The sequence below is a fragment of the Microcaecilia unicolor genome, chromosome 2, assembly GCF_901765095.1.
Source record: "Microcaecilia unicolor chromosome 2, aMicUni1.1, whole genome shotgun sequence".
Classification (NCBI taxonomy): Eukaryota; Metazoa; Chordata; class Amphibia; order Gymnophiona; family Siphonopidae; genus Microcaecilia; species Microcaecilia unicolor.
Genome location: NC_044032.1, coordinates 251,902,717 through 251,916,482, shown reverse-complemented (window position 1 = coordinate 251,916,482; position 13,766 = coordinate 251,902,717). Strand labels below are relative to the sequence as shown.

Sequence of the window (13,766 nt, the reverse complement as noted above, 5' to 3'; positions counted from 1 at the left end):
GCCCAGAAAGCGGAGCTAATCGCCCTCACCAGAGCCCTCCTGTGGGCTGAAGGAAAAGTTGTCAACATTTACACCGACTCCAAATACGCTTTCCTCACCCTCCAGGTGCACGGAGCCTTGTACAAGGAGAGGGGATTTCTGACAGCTGAAGGGAAAGGACTTGCAAATGCCGCTGAGATCTGCCAATTACTCGAGTCGGTATGGAAGCCGAAGAAGGTGGCTGTGATGCACTGCAGGGCCCACACTGGAAGAACGGACCCTATCGCCCGGGGAAATCAGCGGGCAGACGACGCTGCAAAAAGGGCAAGTCAGCTCCCCTACTCCTCTCACCCTTCTGACCCCGTACTCGTCGTCCAGCTCCCTATGGAGACCCCTATTTACACCCCCCAAGAAACGGAATGGGCCCAACAAGAGGGTCTACAGTCACGCAATGGCTGGTGGATACTACAGGATGGGCGCATATGGATACCCGAAGCCTTGGCCTGGACGGTGGCCAAGGAGGCTCACGACCGCACCCACCTGGGAAGGGACGCCCTGGGGCGCTTACTTGAGAAGACCTACTACATCAACAAACTATCCCTGTGGACCAAAAACGCTTCCAGCCGATGCGCGACTTGTGCCCGGAACAACCCTCGAACGGGGCCCGGCCCTATGCCAGGACATGTTCTCCGAGGCACCAGCCCTTTCCACGTGTGCCAGATCGACTTCACACACATGCCCCCGGCGCGCGGTTATAAAGCTATCCTCGTCGCCGTGTGTACCTACACCGGATGGATTGAAGCCCAGCCCACTAGAACGGAAATGGCTAAAGAAGTTACCTCCCTACTGCTTCATCAAATCCTACCCAGATACGGCCTCCCCAAGCAAATAAACTCTGACAACGGCCCCGCCTTCACTAGTGAAGTAACACAACAGCTTAGTACCAGACTGGGCCTCGATTGGAAGTTGCATTGTGCCTGGAGACCCCAAAGCAGTGGAGTAGTGGAGAGGGCTAACCGATCCCTGAAGAACCAGCTAGCCAAGCTATGCCAAGAAGCAAAAGCCAAATGGCCCGACCTGCTTCCACTGGCCTTGCTGCATCTTAGGTGTACCCCCAAGGCTACCGGCCTTACTCCCTACGAGATGATGTATGCGAGGCCACCACCACTACCCTCCTTTCCCGATTCCTTGCAGATATAGGGTGAGAGTTCCTTAGTGAAACAGATGAGAGCCTTACACCAGGTAGTGCAAGACATCCAGCAGTACACTGAAAGAGTAGCTCCCTTGGTCCTCACCAATCCTACGCACAGGTTCAGGGTGGGAGACGAGGTATGGGTAAAAGAGTGGGATGAATCTGACTGTCTAAAGCCCAAATGGAAGGGGCCCTCCCTTGTTCTCCTAACGACCTCAACCGCTGTTAAAATTGCAGGAAGCCCAGTGTGGATACATTGGACCCGACTGAAACCTGCTGCCCCCACTAGCAGCACCCTGAAGCGTTGGCGTGCGCACCTACATCCTGACGCTCCATTACGGCTGACTCTGAGAAAAACGTGAACCACCAGATTCATGCCTGCCCAACAACAGGAACCCAGCTTCTGGACCCACTGCGTCTTTGGCTCTCTGTTTATCGCTGCCTTCATAGTGGGCCTCATTATCTTCTTGCTGCAAAAGCTTGGATACCTTCCACCACATATATAATGCTGACTATCTTCCTTCTCCTGTGTGCAGTTCCGAGCTATCCTGCCACCCTGAGCCTGAATTGCACTGAATGTTTGCGCCTCGTGCGCCACCGAATAGAGGGAGGATATCACCTAGTCACTACCCTCATTCACCAGACGCAGCCCCCGGAAGGCGATTGCCAGCTTCTCCCGACTTGTGCCCTCATCACTCCGAATGGCCTCCAACAGTTCCACAGATGCCTCCAAGGAAATCTCACTATCTGCCACAGCCCTACCAAACCAAGATACTACAATGTCACCCTCAGCGTAGGACTCCCTGCGTATGTGGCAGGACCTCCGGGAGTCGAGGGAGATGGCATTCTGTATTACATTAATTCCACTCGTATCCTTGTCGGTGGCATCCAAACCGTGGCAACCCTCATCTTCGACGTCTGTGCCGCCATGGACAAGCACCCTTGGTCTCGCAAGTGTGGTAGCCAGAGTTGGCGCGAGGCATACGTTAAGGACCACAAGTATGTCTGCCCCTTCAGTCCAGACATGAGATGCTGCTCCCCGTGGGTGTGGCTCCCATGCGCCGGCGACACTCGAGCCTCGGGCTGGGACCGAGTATGTGCTTATACGGGAGGAGGATATGCCGGATGCGCCGGCCTGGGCGAATTTCGTCGAGGTTCTGGTAACTATGTGTCCCTAGACTGGCCCATCCGAGGACACAACATGCCCTGGAGAGGAACGTGGGGCCTCGGCATTGACGGCGGAGGAATGGATCCGTTGACATATATTACCATATATCAGAGTCTCGAAACGAAGCCTCCTACGCACTACCAGACTACTGTTGTCGGCTACCAAGACGTATTTGATGAAATTGCTCGTGCTGAGCAGACCGAGACTAAATTCCCCATTTCCCCAGAAGCCCGAAATATGTTCCTCAATTTGGCTGAAAACATCGCCCTCTCCCTCGGAATTGCCAACTGTTTCGTCTGTGGAGGCACCGACATGGGAGAACAATGGCCCTGGGAAGCGAGAGAGATCCGACAACATACATGGGATGCACTCAACACCACTAACATTACCTTTCCCCAACGGCCGAAGCCGTACGAATGGGCCCTGAGAACAAACATCATAGGTACCCTCTGCGCTAGTCGAGCGCCATCGAAGCGTTACTCTGTACCAGTGGGAGACTCTGCTTGTACGGGGGTTCTTCAGTATAATGGCAGCCGGACGACCTGGTGGCAAACGGACAACCTGCCCGCCCCGGAGCCTATCTTGGCAGAACCCACCTTGAACACGACATGGACATACGGAGGGAACGCCTCCCTCAAGTGGGTAGCCCCGGCGGGCTACTACTATATCTGCGGACGCAGGGCCTATGAACAACTCCCGACCCGCTGGTACGGTACCTGTCTCTTGGGCACGGTCCGACCTAGTTTTTTCCTTCTGCCCATACAAGTCGGCGAAACTTTGGGTATCCCCCTATACGTGGAAAAGGGGCCTGATAACCCTGCCCGACGAAAACGGTCTTTCCCAATCATCAAGCCCAAAGTCCAGATTGGAGACTGGAAGGACAACGAGTGGCCGCCTGAACGTATCATTCACTACTATGGACCGGCCACATGGGCTGAAGATGGTACATACGGGTACCGCACCCCTATCTACATGCTGAATCGCATTATTCGCCTACAGGCCGTACTCGAAATCCTTACTAACGATTCGGCCCTGGCCCTCAATATCCTAGCTCGACAGAACACTAAGCTCATTACCGCCGTCTACCAAAATCGCTTGGCTCTTGACTACCTCTTAGCCCAGGAGGGCGGGGTGTGTGGCAAGTTTAACCTCAGTAATTGCTGCTTACAGATTGATGACCAGAGCCATGTCATCAGGGAAATAACTGACCGGATGGTCAAACTAGCCCACGTCCCCGTCCAAACCTGGAACAGTGCGTGGGATTGGACTTCCTCCCTCACCAGCTGGCTCCCAACCTCCGGGAGCCTGCAAGGCCTCCTCGTCATGGGTGGCCTGTTCTTGCTGTCTTGCCTAATAATACCTTTGTCTCTCCCCTTAGTTTTCAGGTGTCTCCGCTCCACCATGGAAAGCATCGCTGACCGCCGTGCTGCTGCCCAACTTATGGCTCTCCAGATGTACTCTCCCATTCCCCAGTCTGATGAAGCTGACGATGAAGCACCTTGTGGCTGACGTGCACCTTTCACCTCCTGAGTCACTTAATGGGCCAGTACCCTTATGTCAGCATAAGACCGGATACAAAGGGGGGGGGATTCCACTAGGGGCCCTCCGTCTCAACCCCGGCGAAGTAACCAACGGCTGTGCAAGGGCTTAGGGCTCGCTTGTTGCCTCCCTCGCTAACTATCCTTGTCCTTTCTTTCCTTTTCAGGATTCATGGAGTTGATACTCTCCACCAGAATGGATGTTCAAGTATCAAAAGGGGGGAATGAAGGAGTGGAACGCCGGTACTACCTGAATACTACTGAGCAACAGGACAACCTCATGTTTTGTGCCTACTGATGGACTTTTACTTATGCACTCTACCTCTGCTTTTGGCTGTTTGGCCACACCTTATTACTGCACTGGACATTTGTGCCTTATCCAGTTTTACTGTTTACTAACAAAAGAAGTTTGCTGTTTACTAATGTACAGACAGAATGCAGGGCTATTAGACATATAGCTTGTAACAGTAGTTTGCAAGGCCTATACAAGACCAGCTTGCACGTAGCAACGCCATCTGAGTAGGCGACCTTGGAGGGTGCTAACACCCCCCCTGCATTCCTGAGCCGCACCTTATCTCCTGTGCTAGAAAGGAGCATTGTGTGTACAGAATAAGCTGCTAAGTTTCGTTTTTCTTGCCAGTATCATTTCAGTGTTATGACGTGTGTACGTACTGGGACTACAATTTTGTACTGTAAGAACTACAAATGTTTACTGCGCATGACAGTTGTGACGTGTAAGGGGCCAAATGCGCAGGCCCAGTAGGGAAGTATAAATGTAAGCGTCAGATGATTTATGACACACAGTGTCCCGAGGCTACTCGGTGCTGTTCACTTGCTAGCAATAAAGTTGCCTTGTTTGGAACCAAAATTTGCCTTTCGTCTCCTGATTTCCCACCTGTTTCAGTTCCACCAGGTAGTAGAGATGTTGACTGAGATTCCAAACTGGGTGGAGCAGTGCTTTCAAGGCCACCCTGTGGTTATATACTGGGAAAACCCCAGTTCTTATCAGATGTTCTGTGTGCCTGTTGATGACATCAGTGACCTCTTCCATGCTGCAGCCACAATGGTAATTAATCACCCAACAGGCCTGAAATGTCTACTGACTCTAAAAACATCTCCCTGGCTTCCACTGCTAGTATAAATTAACTTTTGAAGTAATTCTTTTTCTTTCATTTCCCTTTGACACTTCCCTTTCATGCTCTGGGTACAAGTTCTCCCTCTTAACTAGCTCGTTGCACAGGAGGGCTCTTTTAATTTGATGGATCAGGGAGTGCTGTTTTCTTCCAGTCCAATGTCATTACAGACCACTGCTGTACCTCTCTTGGCTCCAATGCCCTCTTTGTTCCCAGCAAAAGCCTTTCCCCAAGGCTCTCTGTCCACAGGAGCCAAACTTTCAAAATGATTGGCAGTGCTAATTCTTCACAAATTATCCTTTCCTGGAAAGACAAGTAGCATTCAAGCACCCACTGCACCAACAGAGCAGGCACTGTGAAATCAAAATCATACTTCACATATGCTGGCATAGGAGTGAGGTTCTTTCCTGTCAGGTTATGTTCAAAACTTGCACAACTCAAATGCCTCATGAATCTAAACAAAAAGCTATTAATAAAACAACAAACAGAAAATAGAGAAGAAAAAGGAATGTCATATACTACTGCCTTCAAGTTTTACTGTGGCTACCCTTATAAATTATTAGTTCCAAAAAATCTTCTCAAAATCCAGTAGAGACAATCATGTATTTTCAAATCTTAAAAAAAAAAGCCATTTGCTGACTATTTTTTAAATATTTTTAATGTTATTTTTAAAGTATATTTCTTTTATATTACAAATCTATTATTTTCTATCTCTATTACACTGTAAAAAAAGACTTGGTTCAAACAAACCTGAATTGTGAAAATATGATGATCCGTTTGTCAAGTTTGAGAGTTTTGCTCCTAAGGAGCTAACCAAACAAAAAAATAGCAACAGTCATGTTTACAGTTTAAGGTAAACCTAGACAAATCTTCATTGTCTACAAATAGTGAGCCTAAGTTTTGGCACAGTTATAATGCTCACCGGATACATTCTTTTTTTCTAGGGTGATGATAATGATTTTGGTAGTGATGAGGATATAGATTGTAGTGGTAGTGGTTATGGTGATAATAAGGATAATGATTATAGAAACTGATAATGAGGGTGCTAAGTGTGATTATTATTCTATTTGGATTTCGCTCACATTTTTTTGAGTAGTTACTGTGGGTATTTTCTTGTCCCTGAAGGGCTCACAATCTGAGGGGCCATTTTACTATAGGGCATTAAACCCTAATGTTATAATCCTATTTATTACTCAGGAACCTTCATTCAATACTATAAAGTATTATTCTTTACCATGTAGGTATGCACATGGTGTATATATATATATATATATATATATATATACACCATAATCTGTTCCATATATGTTATGTTCCATGTATGTTACCATGTATGTATACATCTCAATGTATGTATGCATTAAGGTGCAATACCATTTGTAATGCTACTACCCGGAAATGGCAACTGCCATTACGGCAAATGTAAGCCACATTGAGCCTGCAAATTGGTGGGAAAATGTGGGATACAAATGCTACAAATAAATAAATAAATAAAATAAATGTACAAGAAAATGCTTACTGCAAAAAGTGTTAAAGCATTTTGCGGTAGTATCCCCTTTTCTATACACAAATTCCATATTTATTTTTTTATATATTTTTGGAGGGGGGTGTCATGGGTGGAGGATGGATGTGGAAACATTAACCAGATAGCATTGAATCTGGGGTTAGTGTGCAGGATGTCCTGTGTTAAGGTGCACTACTTCTAGATTCTAATGCCCTTTAGTAAAAAGGGCCCTTAAGTTGTACCTGAAGCAAAGGACGGTTAAGGGCCTTTTTTTAACAAAGCTGTGCTAGGGATTCCTGTGCAGTAAATGAGTGGAAGTCCAATAGATTTCTGTGGGCTTCCTCTCATTTGCCGCATGGGAATCGCTAGCATGGCTTTGTAAAAGAAGCCCTAAGTGACTTGCCCAAGATCACAAGTTGCAGTAGCAGGATTTGTACCAGGCTTCCCTGGTTGTGAACTCTATGTGCTCTAATGTGAGTGAAAACAGTCAACACAACGTTTAAGAATAGGTGTGTATATAATACACTAAATGGGGAAGTTATCAACAAGGGCTACCATTATGATGGGCTATTTTACCACAAGTCATGCTATTTTAGCACAGGGTCACTATCCACTTATTTACTGAGAAGAAATACAGATCTTCAGGAGTATATAATATAGTGGTTTATTTATAGAGAAATAATACATAGCAGTAGATTCATATAATTCCTAATAATAATATTTATGGCTAATGAAAGCAAGCATGATGCCCTTGATTTAATACACACTTAATTTCTGGTAAAAACCAATTAACTAACCCAGCTGCAAATGTGATCACAGAACTTAAAATATATGACCTGTGGGTACCAATAGAGTCGTCTTCTTCATGATAGTAGCTGGAGACAGGTAGTATAGGTCTGCTGGCCAGAAATGGAGCTTACTGGCTTAGTCTCTGCCTGGTTTTATATGCGATTTTATGTCCTTTAAGTCATGATAGCACTGGCCAGGGATATTTGCTGTCAGAAACCTGCCAGTCACATGGAAGCCATCAAGTCAGCCGCTGATATCCCAACATAGTGTAGAATTCCCCTTTTCTAGGTTGTCTTGCATCATCCAGGTTGTGTGGTAACTGAGTCATTGCACTTAACTGTTCCAGGATCAGGATCATAGTCTTTACTCTTAGCTGATGAAGTGCAGTGAATGTCTTTGACATGGAGAATACATTTTGATGGCTTTAGGCCTTTGATTGAGGCTTGGACAGATTAAGGTCTGCAATAAACATATTGACTTGTAACAGGGGCTATACCCCTTAAACTAACCACTAGGTTTACTCCCTTTTGAAAAGGATGATGATGCTGATAGTGGTGATGAATATGCTGGAGGATGTGGTAACAGCAGTTAGCGTATCTGGGTTTAAAAAAGGTTTGGACGAGTTCCTGGAGGAAAAGTCCATAGTCTGTTATTGAGATGGACATAAGGGAAGCCACTGCTTGCCCCAGAATTCGTAGCATGGAGTGCTGCTACTAATTGGGGTTCTGCCAGGTACTTGTGACATGGATTGGCTAATGTTGGAAGCAGGATACTAGGCTAGGTGGACCATTGGTCTGACCCAATATGACTATTCTTATGTAATTATGTTCTTATGATGGTGATACTGATGACAGCAGTGAAGGCAAGATTGATTAATACATTGAAAGTCCCAGTCATTGGCATCTTGTTTTCCTGCCCAGCACTTTTATCAGAGCTCCTTTGACATCCTTGTTTCTCATTGTATATATCATAGGATATAACAGTGGAGTCACATTAGTATAAACCACAGCTACTAATTTATCATGGTTTAAGGAATAACTAGACTTGGGGCGCAGATAGATAAATATGGCACATCCATAGTGAAGAAGGCAGACAAAAAGGTGGGAAGCACAGGTGGAGAAAGCCTTGCGTCTCCCAGCCTCAGAACGTATCCTCAGAATGGCAGCGACAATGTAAATATAAGATATAAGGATCAAGATGACGGGGACCATGAGTATCAGTGAGGACACGACAAATAAAGTTATCTCAGCAACAGCATCAGAGCAGGTCAAGCTTAACACTGGAGGGATGTCACAGAAGAAATGGTTTATCTCCCTGCTGCCACAAATTGGCAACCTGAAGACACAGGTAGTAAGCACAAGGGACAGAAGAACACCACCTATGCAGGAACCGACCACCAGACAGACACAGATTTTGCGATTCATGACAATCAGGTATCGCAGTGGATTACAAATTGCCACATAGCGATCGTAGGCCATAATGGTGAGGAAGAAGCACTCTGCCCCCCCCAAAGTCACAAAGAAGTACATCTGTGTCACACAGCCCACAAAGGAGATGGAGTTCTTGGAGACTATAAAGCCCATCAACATTTTTGGAACAATGGCCAAGTTGTAGAAGACTTCCACAGAGGAGAGACTGCAGAGGAAAAAGTACATGGGAGTGTGGAGCCTGGCATCCATCAAGATAAGGGTGAAAATGAGTACATTGCCAGCCAGAGTGACCAGGTGCAGAGTGAGGAATATGATGAAGAGTGGGAGGCGCAGGTCCGGGAGGCTAGAGAAGCCAAGAATTATAAAATCAGTGCTAACAGTCTGGTTGCCACGGTCCATGGATGCCTTATACGCTCTTTGAAAGGACAGAAAAAAATGGATTACAGTAAACACACCACATAGGAGAAGATTAAAAATGCTAGCAGGTAATATTCCTAAGAATACTGGTTCTAGAATATCATGTAAACTTATGCCCCTCCCTCAGGACACATACTTGAATTTGTAAAATCATGCAGGGGCCAAGTTTTGAAACTGGCAGTCAGTGATTTCCTTTTAAATGCCAGCTGTGGCTAGGCAACAGTGCTGAATAGTGGTATTTTCTGCTGACCCCCAGCAATTAGCCATAGCAACGATACTCAAGTGCTACATGGATAGCCTGTACATTTTACTTTAGAACTGCTATTCAGCAAAAGGCAGGAGGAAGTGGTTAGGGAATTTAAGAGAGGATATGAGATGGGTTACTGTGTAGCTTGTGTCCTACCTTAGGCCTACTATTTAGAAGATCTTAAATAAATGCATAGGCTAGCTGTATAATAGCTGAATATCACCATGTCTCCTCATGTTATAACAGGGTACCTAAATTTAAGCACCCTTTGCATGCTTAAATTTATAGAATACTACCATTGACAAGGTAAATGTACTCTTAAGCTTGTAAATGGTAGTAATGTGCCTTCTGGATGGGCTGGAGTGGGACTTTGATGACAGCTTCAGTAGTTGGGGGAACAAGACCAGTGCAGTGCAGGCTTCTACGGTCTATGGCTTGAAAATCTGACCAGGATGAATAGACGTAGAAATGTTATCAGAAATTAGGGTGGCTAACAAACTGGGGAACACAATAATAATGGTTGATTTCAATTACCCTGATATTGACTGGGTAAATGTAACAGGGCATGCAAGGAAATTAAATTCCTAGATGAAATCAAGGCCTGCTTCGGGGAGCAGCTGTTCAGGAACCAAAAATAAGGGAAACAATTCTAGCCCTAGTCCTTAGTGGAGCATATGATCTGGTGCAGGAGGTAATGGGGTTGGGGCCGCTTGACAACAGTGATCATAACATGAACAGATTTGATATAAGCTCTGGAGTAAATACACACATGAAATCCAATACATTAGCATTTAGCTTTCAAAAAGTAGGCTATGATAAAATGAGAATAACCCCCAAAAAAAAAACAACCTTAGAGTAGCAGCTGCAAAGGTCAAAATTTTATATCAGGTGTCATAGGCGCCCGGTATAAGAGGCTTGGAGAGGCTAAGCCTTCCCCCTGCTGCAGCAGAATGGATCAGCTGTGGAGTCCAGCTGCTCTGAGGGGATTAAATTGTTGATTTACCTCCATCCTCACAGCAGGAGCTGCAGTGAAAGCCCTCTAGCAGTTGTAGAAATTGGTTAATGGTTTGTTTACCTTACTGCTGGGAAAGCAGGGGGGGGGTTGGCTGGAGGCGTCCTGGGTTGCCAGGGAGATATTTAACAAGGATGACTTCCTGACCTGCACTGAGGACAGATAGCAGCATAACGGATACTGGGCCAGCATGATCAGAAAAAGTCACCAGACAACAAAGGTAGAAAAGATCATTTTATTTTCATTATAGTGTTTGGAATATGTCCACTTTGAGAATCAGGTGCTCAACATTAAAAGTTTATATTTATTTACTTATTTATGGCATTTTATCCCACATTAAACATGAATTAGGGTGTTTTGTGGCTCTACATGAGAATTGTGATGATATGATTCCTTGTTTCATATTGTTGACAGTCTGCATTTTCCGTATGGGTGGTATATTGGTGTATTAGGTCTGCCCAGTGTAATATTTATGGTACAGTAAGGTTCTGAATGTGTTTTTGGACAAAGTTGTGCATAGTGTTTTGCAGTTGTGATTGTGGTTAGAATATGCTTTGAGCAACCACTTTATTCTTTGACATATGATACATATCTAATATCTAAATTTAAATAAAAGGTATTAATTGTGACTTTTATTTTTATTTATTTATTTTTTCTGTGTGTTATCAGACAATTATGGATTTAAGCTCCACCCCTGGCCCCACCCCTAACCCCACCTCTTTAGCCTCCCCAAACAGTTGGGCCACCGACCGCCTATGTCAGGTGTGGATGCTGTTCAAGAATACCATTTTGGAAGACCAGACCAGATATATTCCATGTATTAAAAAAGGCGGAAGGAAGGCCAAAAGACAGCTGTCATGGTTAAAAAGTAAGGTAAAGGAAGCTATTAGAGCTAATAAAAATTCCTCAGGATCTGATTGAAAATCAAAGGAAACATTATAAGGAATGGAAAGTCAAATGCAAAGCTCTGATAAGGAAGGTAAAGAGAGACTTTGAAAATAAGATTGCATTGGAGGCAAAAACATATAGTAAAAACTTTTTTAGGCATATTAGAAGCAAGAAGCTGGCAAAAGAATCAGTTGAACCGCTAGATGACTGAGGGGTAAAAGGGGCACTCAAGGAAGACAAGGCCATAGTGGAGAGATTAAATGAATCTTTTGCTTCGATCTTCACCGAGGAAGATGTGGGAGAGATACCAATGCCAGAAATATTATTCAAAGCTGATGAGTCAAAGAAACGGAATCAAATCTCTGTATACCTAGAACACGTAGTGGAACAATTTGAAGAGTAGCAAATCACCTGGACTGGATGGTATATATCCAAGAGTACTGATAGAATTGAAAAATGAACTTGCAGAACTACTGTTAGTAATATGTAATTTATCTTTAAAATCAAGCATGGTACCAGAAGATTGGAAGATGGCCAATGTAATGTCAGTTTTTTAAAAGGGTTCCAGAAGTGATGAGGGAATTATAGACTGATGAGCCTGATGCTGGTGCCGGGCAAAATGGTAGAGACCATTATACATGCTATAGAAAGAAGTTGTACATAATAATGGAGAGTTGGATATTATAGGCAAAGATGCCATAGAGATGGCTGGATACTGTAGAGATAATGTATCCATAGATCTTTGTAGAGGTAGGCACTGGAACACAGATAGGTGGTGTGGAAGTAAATAGACACTGGTGTCTTCAAATGAAAGGCCCACAGTATACAAAAAAAAAAAAGAGGTGGTTGAGCAAATGTCTTTCCACTCCAAACAGCAGGTTCATTCAAACATAAAATCCAAAGACTTGATGCAGTTCTGTGTTTCTGCACCAACTGCGCCTGCGTCAGGAGTCAGTACAAGGTTGTTCTGTGCAGATAACATAAATGTGCATATTATATCATCAGGATATAAAAAAAATATCAAACATTAAATAAAATTCAAATTCAAATTTAAAAAGCATGCATAAAAGTCATATTTACATATAAAGTCTAAAAATATGTGCATAGTAAGTTGAAAAATAAAACACTGACAAGAGAGAAAAAATGACATCATAATAAAACAATGCAAGATAACAAAGATCAAAACACAAATGTATGAATTAAACATACCAGTCACTGTTAATAACAACACATAAATGGGCTGAAAAATCCAATTATACACCATCTAATAAAAAATAAATAATGATAAATGGAGACAAAAAAATAACATATACCTAAATAATATATAACAATGATGTAAATGAGCAATATAAGCAGTGGTGTGCTGGTAAATTTTTAAACCCCCCCCCCCCCCCCCCCCCCCCCGTCCACCTCTGCGCCGCCCCAAAATTGCAGAGCTGGCAATAGCCGGGGAGAGAGCCTGGGGTAGGGGAGGTAATGCATTACTCTCTCCAGGAAAAAAAACATTAAATGATCCCAGGTTCCAATGTAATTCATGTTTAATGTGGGATAAAATGCCATAAATAAGTAAATAAATATAAACTTTTAATGTTGAGCACCCGATTCTCAAAGTGAACATATTCCAAACACTATAATGAAAATAAAATGATTTTTTTTCTACCTTTGTTGTCTGGTGACTGTTTTTCCGATCATGCTGGCCCAGTATCCGATTCTGCTGCTATCTGTCCTTTTAACTCCGTTTCCAGGGCTTCCTTTCCATTTATTTCTTTCCTTTCTTCTTCATTTCTGGTCCTCAACTTCTGCCTATTTTCTTCATCCATATGCAGTTTTTCTCCTCTCTTCCTTTTCCCTCATCTCCTTCCTCACTCTTCCCTCTCCTCTATCCATGTCCAGCATTTCTTCTCTCTCCCCTCCTCTCCCCTGCCCTCCATCCACCCATGTCCAGCGACCCTCCTCTCCCCTGCCCTCCATCCACCCATGTCCAGTGACCCTTCTCTCCCCCTGCCCTGCATGCACCCAGCGACCCTCCCCTGCCCTCAATGCACCCATACCCAGTGACCCTCCTCTCCCCTGCCCTCCATCCACCCATGTCCGGTGACCCTTCTCTCCCCTGCCCTGCATGCACCTATATACCCAGCGACCCTTGTCTCCCCTGCCCTGCATGCACCTATATACCCAGCGACCCTTCTCTCCCCTGCCCTGCATGCACCCATACCCAGTGACCCTCCTTTCCCCTGCCCTCCATCCACCCAATCCAGCAGTGACCCTCCATCCACCCATACCCAGCGATGACCCTTCTCTCCCCTCCATGATCCACCCATGCCCAGCGACTCCCTAGTTCTCTCCCCTGCCACCCCCTCCCGAGTTGTTAATAGAATTCTCCTCCCTCCCTCCCGTCACCGATCTGACTCCTTTAATTCTTCGGGGCAGGCAGTCTTGCCTGCCCGCTGCAAGCACTGACTCAGTCCC

At 45.0% G+C, this 13,766-nt stretch overlaps 1 protein-coding gene across 1 annotated transcript; it reads right to left on the bottom strand.

The window, feature by feature from the left end:
- Nucleotides 1-8,196: 8,196 nt before the first annotated feature.
- LOC115461996 (olfactory receptor 10J1-like) lies at nucleotides 8,197-9,132 on the bottom strand. The gene has a single exon (XM_030192045.1). It carries the CDS (start codon nucleotides 9,130-9,132, stop codon nucleotides 8,197-8,199), a length of 936 nt encoding a protein of 311 aa, XP_030047905.1.
- Between the last annotated feature and the right edge of the window lie 4,634 nt (nucleotides 9,133-13,766).